The 23,370-nt window shown below is 38.4% G+C and overlaps 1 protein-coding gene across 4 annotated transcripts in view; it reads left to right on the top strand.

Moving 5' to 3' along the window:
* TAPT1 (transmembrane anterior posterior transformation 1) overlaps positions 1 to 23,370 on the top strand; it is a 255,474-nt gene that overhangs the window by 159,999 nt on the left and 72,105 nt on the right. For 3 of the 4 annotated variants that reach the window (XM_070757336.1, XM_070757339.1, XM_070757338.1), the window contains 2 exons: positions 4,785 to 4,947; positions 6,336 to 6,471. In XM_070757336.1, coding sequence (XP_070613437.1) covers positions 4,785 to 4,947; positions 6,336 to 6,471 — 299 coding nt within the window. Of the gene's footprint in view, positions 1 to 4,697; positions 4,948 to 6,335; positions 6,472 to 23,370 lie in introns of all 4 variants that reach the window. The other variant, XM_070757340.1, reaches the window with a different exon arrangement.

Genomic DNA, 23,370 nt, shown 5'->3' with positions numbered 1-23,370 from the left:
CTTTCTTTCTTTCTTTCTTGCTTTCTTGCTCTTTTTCTTTCTCTCTTTTACCTTCCCTTCCGCTATTTCTTCTTTTCTTTCTCCATCCCACATTCTTCTTTCCCTCCCTTCACTCATTCCTCTCTTACTCTCCCCTTTCATAAGTTTCCTTGCTTCCTTCCTCTGTTCCTGTCCCTTCCCTCTTTCCTTCCTTCCTTCCCACCCTCCGTCCATTCATTCACCCATTCCTCTCTTGATCGCTTAAAGCCGGTCCCTGGTGCAAAAAGGGTTGGGGACCTCTGTCCTACAGGATTGGGTGGCAGAGAAGTTGAACATATGTAAATTTAAAAGTTTAAGAAAGTTTACAAGTTAAGTGAAAGAAACTTCATTATTCATTTATATGTACATGTACATTTCTTCATTAAAAACATGTCTTTCTGCATAATTTAGACTAACTTTGTGAGTTTTTTTGAGGGCTGGAACCAATTAAAATTATTTACATTAATTCCTATGGGGAAAAGTCGTTCGAGATAAGAGCTGCTCGACTTAAGAGCCCAGGTCCGGAACGAATTAAACTCGTATCTCGAGGTACCACTGTATTCGATCGGATTCGGACTTACTCTTCCTCCATCGCTTCTCTAGACGTCTCTTCTGGCGTTTCAACTCCTGGAGCTCCTCGTTGAACCATGGAGCTCTACGGGGTCTAGTGCCACGGAGAGGTCGCAACGGTGCAATTCGGTCAAGGGCCTCCGCTGCAGCCTTATTCCAGGCCTCAGCCAGAGACTCTGCCAAACTGTGTGTGAGTGTATCTGGAATAACCCCAAGCGCCTTCTGAAAGCCCTCTGGATCCATCAGGCATCTGGGGCGGAACAACCTAGTTGGTTCCGCCTCTGCGGGGAAGGATTGGAGCCAGGAAGTCAAGCCCCAGTAGAAAATGGTCTGACCATGACAAAGGCAACACTTCTAAGCCCCTTAGTCTCAGACCATTACTCAATTGCTCAGACAGGAATACCATGTCGGGTGTGTGCCCTCCTTCGTGAGTTGGACCCTGTACTACTTGGGTCAGGTCCATGGCTGTCATGGTGGCTATGAACTCCTGTGCCAGTCCAGAGGTTTCGCCAAGTGCCGGCAGGTTAAAGTCCCCCAAGACAATAAGTATGGGGAACCCTACCGCCAACCCGGCTAACTCCTCGAGTAGCACAGGCAGGGCTTGTGACATGCAACTGGGAGGCAGGTACATGAGAAACAAGCCCACCTGAACCCCTAAGTCCAACTTCACCAGGAGGGACTCGCAACCCGCAATCTCTGGAGCAATGAGTCTACGTAAGCCAAGGCTCTCCCTGGCTATAATAGCCCCTCTCTTCTCCTTCCCTGGGGTCGAGGCTGATGCCATATCTGAAACCTGGCTGGGCAAATTTCAGAGAGAGGAACTCCTCCCTCCGGGCCCAGCCAGGTTTCAGTTACACATGCCAGGTCGGCCTCCTCATCCAGGATCAGATCCTGGATGAGGAGAGTTTTATTTACCACTGACCTGGCATTGAGTAGCAGCAGCTTGAGCCCAGGGCCAGAATTACACTCATCATCAGTACCCAGGATTGGGTTCACAGAGCCGGAAGAGGGGATCGTTATTAAGCAGTGATCTCTCGTTCCCCTGGAACGGCTAGCTCTGTGGCCCCTGCCATATCTGCCTCTCCCCAGCAAGACCGGAATATTCCGACCCTCTGCCACCCCAGATATCGGTGCCCCCTCCCCTCCCGCCTCTCCAGTGTCAGGTAGGCTAATCAAATCATTTATATCATTTTCATTTGTTTCATCCATACCAAAGTCCCACCCAGCCCACCCATAACAATCATTCATTTCACACATATTGTCACACCCACCCCAATAATCCATCAATTTTAAATCCCGCCTTAAATATTAAAAAATTGTTAAAATTATAAAGTGCAAAAAATATAGGAAATAATTAAATTGATTTTCCATCAGGTCAGCAATACAGCACCAGTTCTAAAAGGTGTGTTCTGGAGAGAAAGGTTCAATGACCAAGGAGAAGTCCTAGCATATTGTTCTTCAGGATCTTGGGATCTTTGGTGCCAGCCACTGCCACTGGCTGGCACTCTCAGGTCTTTCTCTGGATCCACAATCAGTTTTGCTCCTCTGCTCTTACAGTATTTCCAAGTCTCCAGTCCCTCTGCAGTCTTATATGATTTTAATACAAACTCCATGTGGTCTCAGTAGGATGAGCTTCAACTCCGTCTCGGTCTCCTCCTTCCTTGTAAGTCCACCTATTCTGATGGCCCCTCCGGTTTAATGGCGAGGATCTGGCTGGCTTGCTGAGTTCTAACAATGTTACACTCAAAGTAGTAACAGCAAGTGGATGACTCAAAAAACAGCGAGTAACAGCAGATGGCTAGATCTGAGAGCAGTATCGTTAGCCCTCAAGAAGTTCAAACCACACATCAGCCATATCAGCATGTCCTGGTCCTAACGGACAATATGGCCACAAAGAGCCATATCTGCAGACAAGGGGGCACCCGGTCCAAAGCCCTGATGCAGGAAGCACTGAAACTGGGTCTCTGGGCGGAGAGACATCTGCAGTCCTTATCGGCCGACCACATCTCGGGAGTCCTCAAAATTCAGGCGGATTGGCTCTCCTGGTCAACTCTGGACCCAGGAGAGTGGAGTCTCCATCCAGACTTATTCCACCAGATCTGCCTCAAATTCAGTCACCCGTCGCTAGACCTGTTTGCGACTGTGACTAATACTCAACTCCCTCGGTTCTATTCTAGGTTCCCATCCCGGTAGCGGAGGCAACAAACGCACTCAGAACTCCTTGGCCTTGGGATCTACTGTACGCATTTCCCCCGATACCAATTCTTCCAGACGTAATCCACAAGATCATCCTCGAGGAGGCCCAGGTGATAGTGAAAACCCCTCATTGGCCTCGCCGGCCCTGGTTCGCAGATCTCCAGCACCTATCCGTCCATGCCCCCTGGCGACTCCCCGTTTCCGAGGATATGTTGCAGCAGGGGGTCTCTCACCATCCAGAACCGGAGTGGTTCCACCTCACCGCTTGGCTTTTTTCCGGCGTGACCTAGATCTTCAAGGTTATGATCCAGACGTGTAGAAGTGATCCTAAAATCTAGAAGAATATCTGCCCACAGGATCTACGACCATACCTAGTATTAATTTCACCAGTGGTGTACGCAGGAAGGTCTCTCCCCCTTGTGTATTCCCATTCACAGGATCATGTCCTTCCTCATGAGAAGTTGTCATCAAGGTCTCTCAGCCAACACTATTCGGCATCATCTGGCAGCCTTATCCTCAGTCCTGGCAGGACCCCGCAGACTATGTACTTTCCCTGAAATACAAGAGTTGTTAAGAGACATCTGAAATCTCAGGCCTCCCACTGTCCACAGATATCCGTCCTGGGACCTAGCCCGAGTTCTGCATTCCATTACTCAGGCTCCATATGAACCATTAATGTCATCTTCCTTCAGGTACCTATCTTACAAGGTAGCCTTCCTCATGGCAATCACTTCTGCCAGATGCATCTCGAACTGGCGGCTCTTTCACACGGACAAAATAGTCCTCCCTTTGGACCCCACCTTTCTGCCAAAGGTTAGCTCCATGTTCCATAGATCCCAGGATATTGTATTGCCTTCCTTCTACTCCAACCAGAACCATCATCTCTCCATCAGATGGCACACATTAGATCTCACTAGAGCTCTGCGGATCTATATCCAACGAACCAGGACCTTCTGTAGGTCAGAAGCCTTATTCGTAGCCTACCACCGCAGATCCCTGGGGGCCAACGTGTTGTCAACTATATTAGGCTGTTGGATCCGAGGGGCAATCGCAAAAGCTTACGAGTCAGCCTCCCTCAATGTACCAGAGGAATCATGGCACATTATACAAGAAGTGCAGCCACATTAGTGGCTTGGGCAACTCAAGCCCCTTTGGAATAAGTCTGCAAGGCTTGGGCCTCACCTAACTCCTTCATAAGGCATTATAAAATTGACTCTTTCACTTCAGCGGATGCTGCCTTCGTCAGAAGAGTCCTCCAATCCGTTATCTCTCATGATAGCCAACTAATCCCTCCCTAGGGACTCATCTATTGGGTATGTCCGATGTGACTGCTGGACCCGCTCCTTCAGTGCAGAGAATAGGCGTTGATTGCTTACCTGAACGCCTCTTCTCGTACATTGAGCGGGTACAGCAGTCACTTCCCTCCCTATCTTCTTTTCTGACTATGGTTGTACCTTTCTAACCTTTTTCTTAATCACGGGAGTAGAGCACCATTTGAGCCACCACTTTTCAAGCCTAAGTTTACGGATTCGCGAATTCTGGGGAAGGGGCAGATCCAGCAATCTTTTAAAAGACAAGGCTCAGTCCTATGCGGATTGGACAGCGAGAAACCCACATGACTGCTGTACCTGCTCAGCGTATGAGAAATGGCATCAGTTAAGCAATCAACGCCTATTTCCTCACTAAAACATTAGTGCTTAGTTAACTCTTCATGTGTCTCTAATAGACTATTAACTTCCAGCTTCAAAGACTCAACTACTTTGTACAGTTGACACTAGCAAATCTCTAACTGGCATGAGTAAAAGTAAAAAAGTCAAAAACAGAAACAGGTCACAAAAACATAAGTCAACTGCCATCTCATCCTATTGGACTAACAGAAAGGGATCTGCCAGTTGAAGAAGAATCCCAAGCAGGTGCTAGAAGTGCTGTTTCTGTATGGAAGCTGAATGGCTTTATCTATATCAAATGTTTTCTTTATTTTGTGTAATTTTATATTTCAGCGATAGACGCCTTCTGCAGCCAGCCCAGGTGTGCGATATTTTCAAAGGTGTAATACTTGTAATTTGCTACTTCATGATGCACTATGTTGATTATTCCATGATGTACCACCTGATAAGAGGACAGTCTGTAATTAAACTCTACATCATCTATAATATGCTTGAGGTAAGTAAATAATGAACACCACCCAGTCTTCCTTAACACATCAAAGCTTTGTTATTTTTTTTCCATTCTGTTAGAAATACAGATAGTTCTCACTTTACAATGGTTATTGGGATCAGGAAGTCTGTTGCTAAGCAATGCAGTCTCATGTAACTTACTTGTGACAGCATTCTGGCAGTCCTATTTTTCAGCAGTAGGTAAATTGCACATGGTAGCAACATTCTCCAGTCAGGAGATTACCATTTACAACCCTGCTGGCTTCCCTATTAACTTTGTGGGAAACAATAATGTGACTGCAGGATGCTATGCTCATCATAATTGCAAACAAATTACCAAGCACCAAATCATGATTATTCAGAAATCACTAAACCACAAAATGGTGAAAAAAACCAAAACCAAAAACCTCAAACAAACGAGAAAGTTCAGTTGCCTCCTGAAAAAGTATCTTTGGGATTTAGAGAGTTATCAAAGCATAGCTGTTGTAAAATAGATAATTCTGATAATTATCCAATTCAGAGTAAAATGGTGAGTTGAACTCATTCTTGCTTTTAATTCAAATTATTTTTTAAAAGAAATAAATTATTTGGGTGAACAATTGAATTCTGTCTTCAACTTGAGGCTAATAATTATTCCTTATTTCATTTAGGAAGAATACATCTTCTGCTTTTTGCCTTTTTAAAAAAATTATGCAGCTATTCAAAGATTAAAAGAGATTAATTTGATCCACAGCTACATAGGCCTCTTGAATATTTTCTGTGTCGCATGATTAAGTTAAATAGATCTAATTGAGGCTACCTATGACCAGTGTTGAAGAATATGACTATGTTTAGAACATCATCTATGACCAGTAAATAGATCTCTTGAGCAAAGGTAGATTTAATGTCTCTAAGTAGAAAAGTAGAATGGAACAAAACAGAACAGAATAGAATAAAATAGAATAGAATTTTTACTGGCCAAGTGTGATTGGATCTACAAGGAATTTGTCTCCAAAGTAACAGCAGAAAAGCTACAAGAGAACTTTCTCCTAAAGTTACATAGGGGGAACAATTACTGTAATTGAAATCAATTGTGAAAGTGATAGTGCAATCTTAATGACAGAACTAGGCCAGAAAGGCAATCAGTGGAAACTTTGTAGCAAGAGACTAGGTACAAACTTTGTACTGTTTTGTTCTGAATGATCTTAAATGATTAAAATTATTTTAAATGCTGATGTGTAAAAATGCAATAAGCAAGGTAATAATTCAAGTCTGAACCCAGAAGTTCATGCATACACAGTTATTGTAAACTTCAAATAGATTTGCATTACAATCCTGAAGTCAAGTAACTTTTCCTTAAGAGAAGCAAGTTGCAAAATTAAAATATCTTTTTGATGCCCATGTACATCTCTGCAGGTAGCTGATCGTTTATTTTCATCTTTTGGACAAGATATCTTGGATGCTCTCTATTGGACTGCAACAGAACCAAAAGAAAGGAAAAGGGCACACATAGGGCTCATTCCCCATTTCTTCATGGCAGTGCTGTATGTCTGTATCCTTTTGTGTTATTTCAGGATGTGTGTGTGTGTGTGTGTAGTATGAAAATCTATAAAATCTTGGCTTTTGTGTAAAGAGGGCAACAAATCCTGACAGGAGGGCAGGAAGGAGCTCTTATTAAAAAGTAAATTAAAAATAAATATAATGGCAGTCTATTTTCTCTGGATGGATTCTTTCCTAGGATTTGCACTTTTATGAGGCAATTTCTTCATTCCACTGCATAAACAAATCTAGGCATCACTGATTCTCCTTTCCTTGGCCATATGTTGTAGCTGTATGACCTTAGAAGAAACAACAATAGCTATAGTCAATACAAATAGAATAGAATAGTTGTTCTGAACCTTTACAAAGGCAGGTTCTATGTAAACAGAAGTTTAAAAGCTATTTTAATTGGTTCTGTTATTTGTTCTTACAAAATAAATGGGTTTTGTTATTTGTTCTTACAAAATAAAAATGAATAATCTAGAAAACTTACTATTTTTTTCCATCAAAAGACCCTAGAGAATTGAGGGAATTATTGAATAGTTGACTGGATTTGAGGACTGTGAAGTACAGGTAAACTTTCCCCAAAGAATAAAAGGGGTTCTCTTTGTTGGAAAACATTCATAGGCAGGGAAAAAAACTTGAGTGGACGGGCTTTTGTTCCTGTAAAGGACTAACTCTTCAACTTTTTTTGGGGGGGGGGGATTTCCAGCCTCATTATTGTCTGAGACACATGTTAACACTGGGAATTTTTTTTTCAAAACTTAGCTTGCTCACTGGCTGTAGCTAAATCTGTAGGTTGGTAATCCAAATTCAAAGAATTTAATTTAACTGAGTTTCAAAAAGCCTTTACAGATTATTCAAATCTCTCCTTCTGTCCATCCATCAGTAACATACTTTATAGATTATTCTTGGATGAGAGGGGGCGGCATACAAATCTGATTACCGGTAATAAATAAATAAATAAATAAATAAATAAATAAATAAATAAATAAATAAATAAATAAATAAATAAATAAATAAATAAATAAATAAATAAATAAAGATAAACAATTTTGGCATATATTAGAAACATTTTGGTAATGATTGAAGTCTTTGCTTCTGCCTTGCTATATTATAACATTTAGTACTCTTCCTCAATGCTGCCTTGATTAATGCCAACAAATAAAAGCTTCTTACCTTCTTAATTTTCAAACTTCTCTGTGATATGTCATCAAGAAGCACTCAACTTCATGACTTATGATCTAAAATAATTTCAGTTTTTCTGAAAAAGGCAAACCCAACTCCATTTCAGCCACATGCATCATCGTCGGAGCTGATAAAATGGGTAATCTCAGGTGACTTCTGGCGGTGACGTCACGCTGGTGCATGTAAGCCAATTTACGGCTCACATAATTTTTCTTTTTAGGCAAGGTTAGTTCTTGAGAGCACCGGTGGAGAGGGGAGACTTTGGAGCATTAAGGGAGAAAGACTATCTCCTGGAAGAGCGAGAGATTCCCTTGGATCAGACATGCAAGAAATCAGCCTGATAATAGGCCAATCCGAAGGTGGGATAGTCCGCTTGCTAAAGAGGAAGCAAAGAGTGAGAAAGCAACAAGGCATATTGATGGCAAAGAAAGCTAAAAAGTGAAAGATCCTCTGTATCAATGCTGAAGAAGTGAATCAAGAAAGGCAAGTAGAAAAATGAGATTCCAAATAGTTTGAAAAGCAGCAAATACGTGGGAGAGGAGAAGGCAAAGTAAAGTTTTGATGATTGGAGAACAGAGCGGTGCGAGAAGAGATTGAGGAAGTGTTTTGACAGCGAAAGAGGGAGAAGGAAGAAGAAGAGAAAGAGTGGGAACTTTGGACAGAAGAGTTGGAGAAAGACAGTAGAAGGATGTGACAGAGAAGGACAGAGGAAGATAGAGACTGAAAGACAGAGGTTGGCTGACAGTGCAAAACAGGACGGCATCTTGGGAAGGAAATACATTCAGAGATTGTGAGGAAGAAATCTAATCACTGAATGAGACAGTTGGATATTGAATTTAAAGCTTTCTAATACTATTATTGTTATTGTAGGATAAACAAACTATTTTAACAACAGATGAAATTGAGATTGTGATTGTTTAAGATTGCTTATGATTTGATGTTAAACATTGATTGTTGAGAGGATTGTGGGATCAATTTTGTAAATATATAGGTGAAATTCGAAAAATTAGAATATCGTGCAAAAGTTCATTTATTTCAGTAACGCAGCTTAAAAGGTGAAACGTAATATATGAAAGAGACTCATTACATGTAAGGCAAGATAGTTCATATTATCTGTCATAATTGTGTTGATTATGGGGTACAGCTCAGTCCACCATCTCAGAAAACTAGAATATTACATGTGATCAATAAAACAAGATTGTACATAAAACAGTATTGGACCTCTGAAAAGTATAAGCATGTATATGTACTCAGTACTTGGTTTGGGCCCTTTTTACAGCCATTACTGCCTCAATGTGGCATGGCATGTAAGGAATCAGCCTGTAGCACTGCTGAGGTGTTATGGAAGACCAGGATGCTTCAATAGTGGCCTTCAGCTCTTTTGCATTATTTGGGCTCATGTCTCTCATCTTTCTCTTGGCAATGCCATGTAGATTCTCTAGGGGATTCAGGTCAGGTGACTTTGCTGGCCAATCAAGCGCATTAATCCCATGGTCATTGAAACAGGTTTTGGTGCTTTCGACAGTGGGCAGGTGCCAGGTCCTGCTGGAAAATTGAAGCCAGCATTCCCATAAAGCTTGTCTGCGGAAGGAAGCATGAAGTGGTGCAAAATCTCCTGATAGATGGCTGTGTTGACCTTGGACTTAATGGACTGACACCAGCGGATACTATGGCTCCCCAAATCAACACAGACTCTAGAAACTTCACACTGGACTTCAAGCATCTTGTTGTGTGTGCATCTTCATCCCCCCCCCCAAATATTCTGGGTCCTTGGTTTCCAAATCAGATGCAAAAGTTTCCCCAGTCTGTGTTGATTTGCTGAGCAAAGGTCAATGGAGAGTATGTTGGGAGGAGATAAGGCAGGTTGAAATATGACTATGCATGGGTACAGACATTATTGTATCTATTGCAAGAAACCATAGTGAAGATGCAGGAAGTAATAACAAAAGGTTTGGATGATGTGAAAAGTGAAATGAGTGAGGTAAAAAAAAACCATATGAGTAAAATAGATGATAATGTAGGGACAATTCAGGTGGCTATAGCAAAAAAACAAGCAAAAAATAAAAGTAGTTGCGGACAGAACTGAACCGACAACTATGACAGATAGTAAATTAGTGGAAATAAACAAAAATTTGGAAGAGGCAATCTCCTATCTGGAGATGGAGAAGTCTATGTTCTACTTGAAGTTTCAGAATATTCCTGAAGCCAAAGAAGAAAATTTACCTGAAGTTATGGCAGATATTTTATAACAGATATTGGACAAAAAGAGGCAAGAAATTGTAAATGAATTTGATGAGGTATACAGAATCTACACCAACTATTCCTTTTGAGTATATTACCAGAGAAATTAAATAAAGAAGATACATATTTAATTATTCATATAATTATGAATAATATATAATTATAATATATACTTAGCAGCTAGAATTGCATTTGCATAAAAATGGAAAGTGACAAAAGCCTCTTCTGAAGGATAGGTAATTTAAAAAATATTGGATTGTGCAGAAATGAATAGATTGATAATGAAAATTAAAGATGAAGAAGACTAAATACTATAATGTATAGGAGAAATTTAACGATTGATTAAAAAATGAATATATATGCAAGCAATATGAACTAAATTGGAGGAAAATAGAAAATTGAAGGTGGTAGAGCCAGGTGACAAAATTAGGTAGTTGAGGTCGCAGCATTGTGATATTAGTTAATATACCAAGGAAAATATAAGAATCTGTACAGATATGGATATAATAATAATAATTTAAAAAATAAGTTTAAGAGTTGCACCAATAATTAAATGGATTTAGGGACATAAGCTACTTGTCTGTTAACTATAAGATGGATTGTGATTAGGTGCACACAAGCGAGGGTTAAGAAAGAGAAAAGGAAGGAGGGAAGGAGGGGAGAGGAGGGAAGTAGGAAAGTGGGAGAGGAAGAGAAGGAGATAGAAGGAGGGGAGTGATATGACATAAAAGGGGAAATGGGCAGGCACTATTCTGTTTCTCCCAAAATAAGATATCCCCTGATAATAAGGCTATTAAGGCCAAGCACTTATTTCAAGGTTCAAAAATATATAAGTCAGGGTCTTATTTTCGGGGAAAGAGGTAAAAGCATAAAAGGTGCAAATTAGGATGTTGGCTCATGTTGTATTGTACAGAAACGTATAACTATATTTCATTATGAATTAAAGTATATGTATGATGTATAGTGGAGAAAAATAATAAAAACTTTATTTAAAACAACTATGCCAGAAAACACAGAAGATATCCTCCATAGAAGAAGGAAAATAGGAGTTACAACTTCTTATCGACCCAACTGACTAAATATAAAACTATGTTTAGATGGCTCATCCCAGAAGGGATGTTGATTACATGGAGAGAGAAGAAATTTAGGGTTGATATATTAGAAAAGGCACAAGAATTTTATGAACACTTTCTGGCGGGATGGAGGACAGGACAGTCAAGATGAGAATGATAGTAAAAGTTAGGAAGATCTAGTATCAGAGAGTCAAATTGTGAAGCAAGAGTCTAGGGACAGGAAAGATACAGAAAGATATGAAAGAGAAGGCACAAGAACAAGGGCAGAAACAAGTACGAACAAAAGAAAGCTCAAAAACAAATACTAAATAATAAAACAGGAAGGAGAAATTAATTTATTGTCAATTAATATCAATTGTTTAAATTCACCCATCAAGAGAAAACATGTATTGTTGGATCTTCAAAAACAAGAAATGGATATTGTCTGCCTATAGGAGGTGCATATAAAAGAAAAATTTGTTAAACTGTTAAAATCTCCAAAATTAAGGAAATTATCTTCAGCACCTGCCCAAACAAAAATAAAGAGGAATTGCAATTTACATAAAATAATGGCTACATTCGATGCTAATATATAAAGATAAGGAATGTAGAATTTTAATTGTAGAAATAGTGACCGGACAAAAATAAATTATTCTAGTTGAGATATATGCACTGAAAACCCCCCAGAAAAGTTTTATTCCAAATTACATAAAATAATAACAGAAATAAAATGGGACAATTTATGTATAGTAAGCGACAATGGGATTGTAAATAAAAAAAGATTATAAATGTATGAACAAGGAAAAAATTACAAGACATCTACCAAGCACTTATTTGAACATGGTTAAAGAATTGGATATACATGATGCAATGAGGAAATTAAGCCCACAAAGAAGACAATACATGTTTTTCTCAAATCCTCACAGATCATGGTTGCGAATAGATATGGCCTGGATGAATCCAGAGCTGATAAATAAAATAAAAACAATAGCGATCTTACCAAATAAATGAAGAAAAAGAAAAATTCCCAGGTAGTTACTTAATCAAAATGTTTTAAAAGAAAAAACATATACAGAAGATAGAAAAAGAACTAGCTTATTTTTTCAAAGAAAATACCAAGGAACAAACAAACCCAACATGTGTGGGACACAATGAAAGTATATTTAAGAAGGCTGACAATTGTATATACAGCAATGAAAAATAAAGAAAAAGGGGGGAGGAAATGAAAATCTTATATACAAAACTCAAGGAACAGGAATCATTAATGCAGAAAGAAGCACTAAATAAATACAAAGAGGAGCTTTAACATAAGATTAATTTGGCAATTTATTTATTTATTAATTAGATTTCTATGCTGCCCATCTACGAAGACTTGGGGCAGCTTACAAGATATAAAAACAGTAAGTTACAATAAAAAATCCAATTAAATTAAAAATTGCATAACTTTAAAAATCCTAGTTATATTAAAATGAATCACACCCATTCATACAGCAACCATACAATCATTTGTTGCCAGGGCTAAGATCTAATCGGCTGAAGCCTGGCGAGATAAATGAGTCTTAAGACTCTTATGAAAAGGCAAGGAGGGTGGGGGCAGTCCGAGGGGAGCTGATTCCAGAGGGCCAGGGCCCCCACAGAGAAGGTTCTTCCCCTAGGTCCTGCCAAGTGACATTGTCTAGTTGATGGGACCTGGAGAAGGCCGACTATGGGACCTAACCGATCACTGGGATTCATGCGGCAGGAGGCAGTCCTGCAGGTAATCTGGTTCGATGCCATTCAAGAAGAAATAAGTCGTAATATCAAAACTATGAAACAAAACATATTTTGAACATGCAAATAAACCTGGGAGATGTTTGGCTGATGAATTAAGGAAGGAAAAACAAAAAGAAATACCCAATAACTAAAAGATGAAGATGGAGAATTGCAACATGGTCTGGAAGAAAGAAAGATGTTCTGGTGGTAGAGCCTTCTATGTGGTGGCTCCGGCCCTCGAATCAACTCCCCCGGAGATTCGAATTGCCCCCAGCCTCCTTGCCTTCCTCAAGATGTTAAAGACCCATTTATACCGCCAGGCATGGGGAGACTAACCCTCCCCCCCATCTTTCTGACTAGTATTTGAGAATGGTGTATTTGTGTAGAATTGAAATTTTTTTTAGTAGTAGTGGGTTTCTAAATTAGTTTTAATATTGGATTTGTATCATTGTATTTTGTTGCTGTTGTGAGCCGCTCCGAGTCCTCGGAGAGGGGCAGTATACAAATCTAATAAATTGTTGTTGTTGTTGTTGTTATAATGATGATCATCATCCAAAACTTTTTAAAAACACTGTATAGACGAGAGGAAATTAAAGAGGAAGAATTCAAAAACTACTTGGGCAATCAACATTTGCCCATATTGCTGGAAGAGACACAAACAACGCTAAATGACAAAATAAAATTAGGGGAATTGAAGGAGGACATCAAGAAACAATAAAACCCCAGGGCCAGATGGGCTACCAGTGGAGATATATAAAAAACTATAAGATGTACTGAAGGGAAAAAAAATAGAATTTTTGTTACTTAAATTGTTTCATCGGTATCTTAATTTTGGAATCATACTTTAGTTTTAAGGCTACAGGAGGAGTCCCACAGAAAAGCAGCCAGTGTATTTAATTAAAAATATAAAAATAATTTATAAGACTGATAAAAAGTACCCCTGCATGACTTTCATACTACAATAAAATTATCCATGGGCTTATTTTTTGCAAAAGCGAGGGCATTTTTGCCTTTCCCAAGCCCCCAGCAGCACTGCAGGCATCCCAAACTGCACCCAATTTTTCGCAAAAACGGACCCATTTCACCCATTTTTGTGAAAAACTGGGCATGCAATGAGTTTGGTAAGCCTACAGAGTGCTGCTGGGAGAAGGTAAAAATGCCTGTTTTTGCAAAAAAAATGGTCCTTTCACCCACTTTTTTTTTTTTTTTTGCAAAAATGGGTTGGGCAGAGGGTTTGGGAGGCCTGCAGAATGCTTGTGGGGGCTGGGGGGAGGCAAAAATGCCCCCATTTTTGCAAAAATTGCCTGTTTTTCAACTGTTTTTTCAAAAACGGGGTGCACAAAAGGTTTTTTGCAAAAAAAAATAAATTATTTATTTATTTATTTATTTATTTATTTGATTTTTATGCCGCCCTTCTCCTTAGACTCAGGGTGGCTTACAGCATGTTAGCAATAGCACTTTTTAACAGAGCCAGCATATTGCCCCCACAATCCTGGTCCTCAATTTACCCACCTCGGAAGGGTGGAAGGCTGAATCAACCTTGAGCCAGTGATGAAATTTGAACCACTGACCTTCAGATCTACAGTCAGCTTCAGTGGCCTGCAGTACAGCAGTGTATCTGCTGCGCCACCCTGGCTCATGGTGTCTTTGCCTTCCCCCAGGAACACTCTGAAGGCCTCCCAAACCCTCTGCCAAACCTATTTTTGAAAAAAACCAGGGCCGTTTTTTGCAAAAATGGGACACAGTGCGGGGCTTTGGGAGGCCAAAAATTGTTGTATTTGGTGTATAAAACACACTGATATTTCTACACTATTTTGGGGTGTGTGCGTGCATCTTATACTCCGAAAAATACGGTAAATATCTACTTGAAACTTTTTGACCATCGTGAAATCTTCTTGGGGCAATTCTATATCAGAGGTTATTATTTTGTTAGCTTTCAAAAGTCCTGTTGACTCTTTGATTTCATTTGCTATCATCACAGCAACTTTCTTACAAATATTTTTCATGGAAAGAATATGCCACAAACAATGATTCCTTGTCTGAATTGGTTCATGAATAATCAACGACTTAGAAAGACATTTGTTGTTATTTTCTTTTAAAAATATTTGTGTGTTTTATCTCTTTCGTACCAGAGGTAGGCATGCCAACCTAATAATAGATCGTGACTTTCAATGGTCAATATACATTTATTCTCTAACATAATCCATTCTTTGATCCACGCCAATGATGTTGCATAATAATATAATTTAAAATTTGGTAATCCCAAGCCTCCTCTTTCTTTCACATCTTGTAGTGCTTTTAATTTAATTCTCGATTTTTTTGCCTAACCATATGTATAATTTAATACTATTTTGTCGAGTTCTTTAAAAAAAAATTTGCTTGGTTTTATAGGGATTGTTTGAAATAGAAAGAGGAGCTTGGGTAGGACACTCATTTGTATTGAATTAATTCTTCCTACTAGTGACAGTTGTAAATTTTTCCAATTTTTTAGGTTCATTTTAATTTGATTCATTAATTTTATATAATTATCTTCTTTTAATGTCGGCGTTTTAGCTGTCAGCCAAATACTTAACTTTTTTAACTACTTGCATATTAGTGATCTGTTCCAAATGTTTTATTTGTTTCTTTGTACAATTTTTAGTTATAATTTTTGTTTTTGGTTTCTTTATTTTTAATCCCGCTACTTTGCCAAAATCTTCTATTTGTTTAATCAATTTGGAAGCTGTTATCAATGGTTCTTCGATTATAAATACCAAATCGTCTGCAAGTGCTTGAACCTTATAGGTTTCTTTTCTTATTCTTAGACCTTTTATTTCTTCATTTGTTCTTACTTTTACTAGTAGTGTTTCCATTGTTAGTATGAATAGAAGTGGAGAAATCGGACATCCCTGCCTAACTCCTTTCTCAATTTCAAATTTTTCTGTCTGTTCACCGTTAATAATAATTCTGGCATTTTGTTTAGTATATATTGTATTTATTAATTTTATAAAGTTTTGGCCAAATGTCATCATTTCAAGATGTGTTATCATAAATTTCTAATTGACATTATCGAAAGCCTTCTGAGCATCAAGGAAAACCAATGCCATTCTCAGGGTGCTCTTCGTAGTATTCCAGTGTGTATATTATTATTCTTAAATTATCCCTAATTTGTCTCTTGGGGAGAAAACCATTTTGGTCTCAATGTATTAATTGATTCAAAAATTTTTTGATCCTTGTTGCGTAAATTGTAATAAATATTTTATAATCCGTGTTCAATAGAGATATGGGTCTGTAATTTTGAATTTTTTTCTTTTTCTGTTTCCGTTTTGGGTATAATGGATATTAGTGCTTCGGACCATGTTTGGGGTAGTTTTGCTTCTTGTGCTATGTGGTTATAAATTTCTAATATATTTTCCTCTAGTACAGTAGTACCTCTAGATACGAGCTGCTCTATATACGAGCATTTCGAGATACGAGCTAGGAGGGGAGAGATATTCCTGTTCTACTTACGAGCCCAAATTCGGGATACGAGCGCTCACCGCCTGTCCCTGTCAGCGGCCCAGCCACCTTCACCCGCCCGGACAACCGCCAGAGGGGCTCCTCCGGAGGGGTGCATGGGGAAGGGCTTGAGCCGCCGCCTTCTCCTTTCCCCGTGGGAGCGCCGCACCTCTTGTCTGCCCAGCCTGAGAGGCACGAAACCGGAGCTCATGCCGGGCGGCCCGCCTGGAATGCCAGCAATGCCGCCGGGCTGATTGCCGAGCGGGGGCGGGAGGAGGTGAAGGCGCCGCCGCACCGGCCCCCTCAGGCCGCTCCGCCCGGGATGGGGCTCCTCTGGAGCCCCCGTGCGTCCCTCCGGAGGAGCCCCATCCCGGACGGAGTGGCCTGAGGGGGCCGGTGCGGCGGCACCTCCGCCTCCTTCCGTGCCCCGCTAGGCAATCGGCTCGGCGGCATTGCTGGTGTTCCAGGCGGGCCGCCCTGCATGAGCACCGGTTTCGTGCCTCTCAAGCCGGTCAGACAAGAGGTGCGGCGCTCCCACGGGGAAAGGAGAAGGCGGCGGCTCAAGCCCTTCCCCGTGCGCCCCTCCGGAAGAGCCCCTCCGGAGGAGCCCCTCTGGCAGTTGTCCGGGCAGGTGAAGGTGGCTGGGCCGCTGACAGGGACAGGCGGTGAGCGCTCGGAGGGGGCACAGCCCGGAGCGAGACTTGGCCTCCGCTGCGGCTGCTGCCCGTCTGCTTCTGTCTCCCTCCTTCCCCGCGGTGCTTGGCAAACGGAGAGGCGGTCGCCTCGCCTGCCGCCCCGCTCTGATTCCCTCCCTCCCTCCGCAGCCTTTGTGTTTTTGGCTGGGGGGGAGCAGGATGACCTTCCTGACTGCAGGGCATCCTGCATGCAGGATGACATGCATGGCAAAGGGGCGGGGAGGATCGGGAGGCTCAAGCCTCCTTCGGTGGTGGCGGCCGGTTTCTGATTTTTGGGCTTGCACGCATTAATCGCTTTTCCATTGATTCCTATGGGAAACAATGTTTTGTCATACGAGCTTTTCAACTTACGAGCCTCCTTCCCGCACCAATTAAATTCGTAAGTCGAGGTACTACTGTACTTTTATTTCTTGTTTGTATAATTCAGCTGACAGACCATCTGTGCCAGCTGCCTTATTATTTTTCTGTTGTTTTATTGTTGAATTCAGTTAATGTTATTGGCCTGCTTAGTTCTTGCTGTTGTTTTTCTGTTAATATTTTCATGTTTGATGACTTAATGTAATTTTCTATTTCCTCCTTTTTTACTTCTTCATGTGAGTATAGTTTCTTATAAAATTGTACTACTGTTCTTTTCTTCTTTGTCATATTTAATAACACCTTGTTCATCTGCCAGTCTATCTATAATTTTTCTTTCTTTTTGCTTTCTCAATTTGTGGGCTAGCCATCTCCCTGGTTTATTAGCTTGTTCAAAATACAATTGTTTAGCTGCCCTAATTTTATCTTCTATTTCTTCCTGGTGTAAAAGGTTAATGGCGTGTCTAATTTGATCTCTTTTTTCCTTAATTTTATAACTTTTGGGGTTTGTTTGTAATTCTAATTCTATTTGTTTTAATTCTTGATCCAATTTTTCTTGTTTAATTTTTTTTTTGTTTATGTTTCCTTGCCATGTAGGATATTGTTAAACCGCAAATATAAGCTTTGGTTGTATCCCATAATGTTTGTAATGAGATATCCTCAGTTTTGTTTGTTTCAAAAAATATTTGTAGCTCTTTCTCTAACATCTCAGTGTATAACCTTTCTTTTAATATTTTTCTGTCCATGATCCATTTTATTTGTTTCCTACTATTATAGGGCTATGATCTGCCCAACTATTAGGTTCTATTTCTATTTTTTCTATCTCATTGTTTATCTATGGTGTTGTCCATACCATATCTATGCGAGACCAACTCTGATGTGGGCTCGAGTAGTGTGTGTATTCTGTGGTTATGTCCCAAAACGTTTTAGGGAGGTTTTTCTTTTTTTTAAATACTTATTTTCCCTTTATAATCCAATTTTTTGTCCAACACCGCATTGAAATCTCCTAATATAATTATATTCTCCAGATCTAACTCAATGATTTTTTCATGTAGTTTTTTATAGAATTCAAATTGATTCTCATTTGGTGCATAAATTACTATTAATGTAGGTTTTTGGTCTTTCTCTAATTCTATTATTAAAATTCTTCCACTTTGATCTTTAAATATTTCTTTTGAACTAATTGTATTTTTTACATATATTGCTACTCCTTTTTTTTTGATCAGCTAGAGAAACATACAATGTCCCCAATTTCTTATTTTCTAATAAATTCACATTTTGTTTACGAATATGTACTTCCTGCAGAGCAATAACGTCCTTTTTCAACTTTTTTAGTTTTGTAAATATTAGTCTTCTTTTATTTGGGTTGTTAAGTCCATTTACATTAATTGATATAATTTCAATATTTTCTGACATTTACTGTTAGTAGTACTTCCAGTTTCTTGTTTCTCTTAATCTTTTCTCCTTTTGTTCTTGTTGTTCTTGTTCCTTACTCCTCTCCACCCGCTTCTCCTTTTCTTCAAACAATTCTTCCTCCTACCGGCTTGTTGTCTCCAATTCCTCTCTACTGCCCCTACTTACCTTACTGGTTTGTTCATCATAAAGTAGATCGTTCTCTTCACAAAATTGTCTTGCTTCCTCTAGTGTGTTTATTCTCACTTTCTTCTCCGTCCAGGTTATCATCATCCCTTCAGGTAGGAGCCATCTAAACATCACGCTTCTTTGGATTAATTTTCTTGTCAGAAATTGATAATGTTTTCTAGTTTCTTGGATTCTGCATGGTACTTGTTTCAGAATTATTATTTCTTTGCCCCTGTAGGCTATTGATTGGTTGCGGGACCATTTATATACTTCATCTCTAGTTATTTTTCTAGAGAATTTAATGTGTACCTTGCGTGGTAGATGGTGTCTTCTCGCGTAGTTCGTATGTACACGATAAAGTTCATCAATTTCTAGCGTCATCTCTCGTTGATCTTTATGTAAAATTTTTGCCAAGATTTCAATCATTTTTTCACTTAGATTTTCATCTTTTTCTTCAATTATGTTCTGAAATCTCAGACTATATGAAGATTGATCTAGCTCTAGTTGTGCAATAGCTTGCTTAGTATTTTTGGTGGACACCTCGTTTTCCTCTTCCATTTTCTCCACCTTCTTCTCTACTTTTGCCACTTTATCTTCTATTACTTTTATCTTTTGTTCGTTTTCCTTCAGTCTTTGCTGCATCTCCACTATTCTTTCATCAATTCCCTTAACCTTATCTTTAACTTCTCCCATCTCTATTTTTAATTCTTCGTGTTGCTTCCTAGCTTCTTCTCTGTTATTTTCCAATGCTTTTGTCATGGTTTCTTGCAATTGCAGTATCAGCTCCTGTATTGATTGTAAACTTGTTGCAGAGCCTGATTTCTCTTTCATTAGCATAGTATCAATTGTCTTTTGATGTATTGGTGAATCTGAATTTGTTGCTGGTGTTTGTCTTTTAGTAACTTTCATTGTTGTGGTCGTGCTTGTCATACTTAAAGATCTGCTTAGTTTTCCCCACACTAACATAAACTTTCCTCAGTTAAATTAAACAGAAATTACTTTCAACTCTATCAATTTACAATTTTAACTATTCACTTAATCAATATACGTATAGATTAATATAAAAGAAGTGAAAAAAGCAATATATAAAAATTGTCTAAAGTTTAAATCTAAATTTTACTTCTAGTTAGAGAAGATAAAAAAATAGCTTGAATATACAGTTAATTGCTGTTACTAAACATTCAATAAATTTGCTACAGTTAATTACTGTCGCTAAGCATTCAATAAACAATCTATATATAGTGAACAGTCAACAATAGGCAATCAAAAGTCAATTCTCAAACAATTCTAACTTACAAAAATTTGCATATATTCTTAACCCTTTCTCTCTCTCTCTCTCTCTCTACATATATATATATATATACATACACACACACACACACACACACATATATATATGCATACACATATACACATACAGAAGCTGCTGGATCAAATGCCAGTAAGGGTATGGCTAGCTGATGAGGCCAGAACAAGGCCAAAATAGTACTATCCTAGTCTCCCTTAATTTTAAAAATTCAGCAAAAACATGTGATACATATACACACATATATATATACTCTTTTACTTATTACTATTATTTACTTATTTAACTATTAATCATTAATTCTTAATTGTTTTGACTTTATAATAAATATAATATAATATATAAATATGTAGATCTATTTTAATTTCATAAAGTAGTAGGATTAGCAAGAAAAACTAAAGAATTAGATGTTAAACGTAAAAGTATTTAAGGGTGGATTTAATATATAAAAATGGGGGGGGAATCAAGCCAGGGGGAAGAAGAAAGTGAAATGTTTTACTGATTATTCATAACAAAGGATTTGTTTATATATATATAAAAATTGTATATATATAAAAAGAAAGAAAAAAGAAAAATTAAAAGGGACAAAAATAAGATAGAAAAAATGAAAAAGAAAAAAATTGTATCAAATCAAAAAGAATGAATATGTATAGCTAATTGGATTGAACAAAATTCAAATTCAAAAAGGGAGGGGGGAAAAAAGGAAAAAGCTCTTTAATGTATTTCCGTATCTTATGTAAATATAATTATGCAATTCTTTACTCAGTCTTTGTCTTATTTCTTCTAACCTAATCAGAAAAAGAAGAAAAAAAAGAATAAACAAAGAGTAATAATAATAAAAAATTAAAAATAAAAATAAAGTTTAATGTCCAATTAAGCTGAGGCGGGTCAAAAAGGATAAAGGAAAAGACTTCCGGTTTGGAGGAGACCGTATCGGGGTCTCTTCGGCAGCGCTCTGCCTTGGGATCCTTTCTACCCCCTCCGAAGGTCGCATTTGCGATCGGATCGGGCCCGGATGGCCCGATCCCAGAACAGGGGGCTCCCCTCTGCCCGAGGAGCCGTCGCCAAGACTCCGGAGGCAGCGGTTCGCCCCGCAGCTTCGGAGACGGGAGAACCGCTCATCTTCGCATAAGAGGATCGGCCAGCGCTTTCTCCCCTCACCCAGCGGGAAGGCAAAGCCTAAGAAGTGAAAGTGCTAAATCAATTTGACTGAAAGAAGAATACAGCAGAGAAAGGACCTAAGGTAAAAAAAACCCCTTTTTGTTTCGTGTTTAAAAGCAGAAGACTCGATCGTGAAAGTTTTAAGTGAAAGTTATTTTCATTAAGGCGAAGGTGAAAGTTTTTTGTCTGTTTGGATTCATCCGCAAATAACAGCCGGATCTAACTTTTTCACTTTCATTTTTTCCATCTTGAACTTGAACTTTGGAATTTAAAAAATAATTTTTTTACTTTACGGATTAACAAAATAACTCAAATTTGATATGACTATTTAGAAAATTTAAATTGCTAAAGGAAATCAGTAGTGATGACTAGAATTTGTTTTTGATAGATTGCTAAAAATATAGTGTTCTGGGCTTAAATTTTGAAAGCGGAGGAACACAGTCTTGCTGCCCTTTTTTTCCATCTTGTTTTTTTTTCACAACAATGAAATAACTCAATAATCACAAAATAAATGGAAATTAGAAGGGACTGAAACCTTTCCTTTGGATTATTTACTCCTGGATTAACCTATTTGGATTACTTGCTGAGCCTCTTTGGATTATTTGCTGACTCCTTTTGGATTATTTGCTGAGAACTTTTAACATCTGCCTTGCTGTACGAAATTTAACCTGACTCCATCTTGGGATTTGTTTCTTTGCTCCTGCCTTGAACTTGGAAAATAAACTGACTTCATTTTAAATACAAGCAAACTACTAATTTGTCTTTCCCTTTGAACCTGAAATTGAAATTAAACATAACTTTATCCTTTGAGACCTGGACTTACATCCTTACTCTCTAGCAAAACTACAGGACCTATAAGAAGAACATAAGTATATAATATTGATATTGTGTTTCTTGAATAATTATTCCTTTCTTCTTGATTTCTCCCTGACTCTTTTTTTCCTTCTCTCTTCTTTTGTGCACTGCTAGTTTTAAAAGAAACCTGATTTGAAACATATGCATTGTTAACAAACCTTGGTCTCCTGCTCTATTTAAACTAGCTGAATTAAAATATTACCTCCTTTTTGTTTTTTTATTTCCCCTAAAACAATTTCTTTCATTCCTTTTATTAATTTTATTAATTTTCTCCTCTTTCTTCTCTCCTTCTCCCTTTTCTTTTTCATAAATTTTCTTTTTCATGCTTTCTTTTATTTTTTATGAATAGCTAATATTTTTCCTTTCTTTTATTTACTTTGTCCTCCTACTAGATTATTCATCTCTAACTCTTACTCTTTACTTATTTTTTTTTTTTAAGTTTTACACCTGCTCTTTGACATTGCATATTTAGAGTTTTAAAAATCACAATAATTCTGTTGGTAATTGTTGGTAATTGAATCATATTTTAAGGGAAATTGTCAAAAAATAGTCTGACAGATTTGGAATTTATAGGAATTCTTTTCCTTTTACTACATACAATTGGAAATTAACTTAAACCAATTTAAATTTTAAAGAGTGGATTCAAATTAGACAATGTCAAATACTTCAACCTTTGTTAAAACGGTCAAAAAACAAACTACAGCAACAATTCCTTCTCCACAAGGGTCACCGCACCCCTCCCCGTCGCACCAGGTGTTAACCATGTCTACAAAGGACAAAGACAAAGAAAAAACAATGCAGTCCAATTTTGCAACATTACAAGAAACTTTGAACACTTTGAAGGACTTTATGTTTAAATCTCAAGAGGAAGCCACCCAACAAAGAGAGGCCATAAAAGAGGATGCAACACAACAAAGAGAAGCTATAAAAGCAGACCTGGCGGAATTTAAAATGGAGATGGCCAAACTGAAAGTTGATGTGGGTGAGATGAAAGACCAGATAAAGGAGATTCAACAAACATTACAAGAAAGTGATGACCGAGTCAAAAAAGTCGAAGAGAAATCTGACAAAAATGAAAAAAGAATGGACTACCTTGAAGGGAGAGCTGATGCAAGATACAGAAGATATGACAAATCAATCACCCAGTTGGAGATGCAACGAGCTTCGTATGGACTTCGATTTCAGAATATAAAAGAGGAAAAAGATGAAGATTTAAAAATGACTATGGCTGAAACTATTGGAGGAATACT

This window comes from Erythrolamprus reginae, chromosome 7, assembly GCF_031021105.1.
Source record: "Erythrolamprus reginae isolate rEryReg1 chromosome 7, rEryReg1.hap1, whole genome shotgun sequence".
NCBI classification, from domain to species: Eukaryota; Metazoa; Chordata; class Lepidosauria; order Squamata; family Dipsadidae; genus Erythrolamprus; species Erythrolamprus reginae.
Note: the sequence above shows the minus strand (reverse complement) of the source record. Positions and strands in the feature narration are given on the sequence as shown.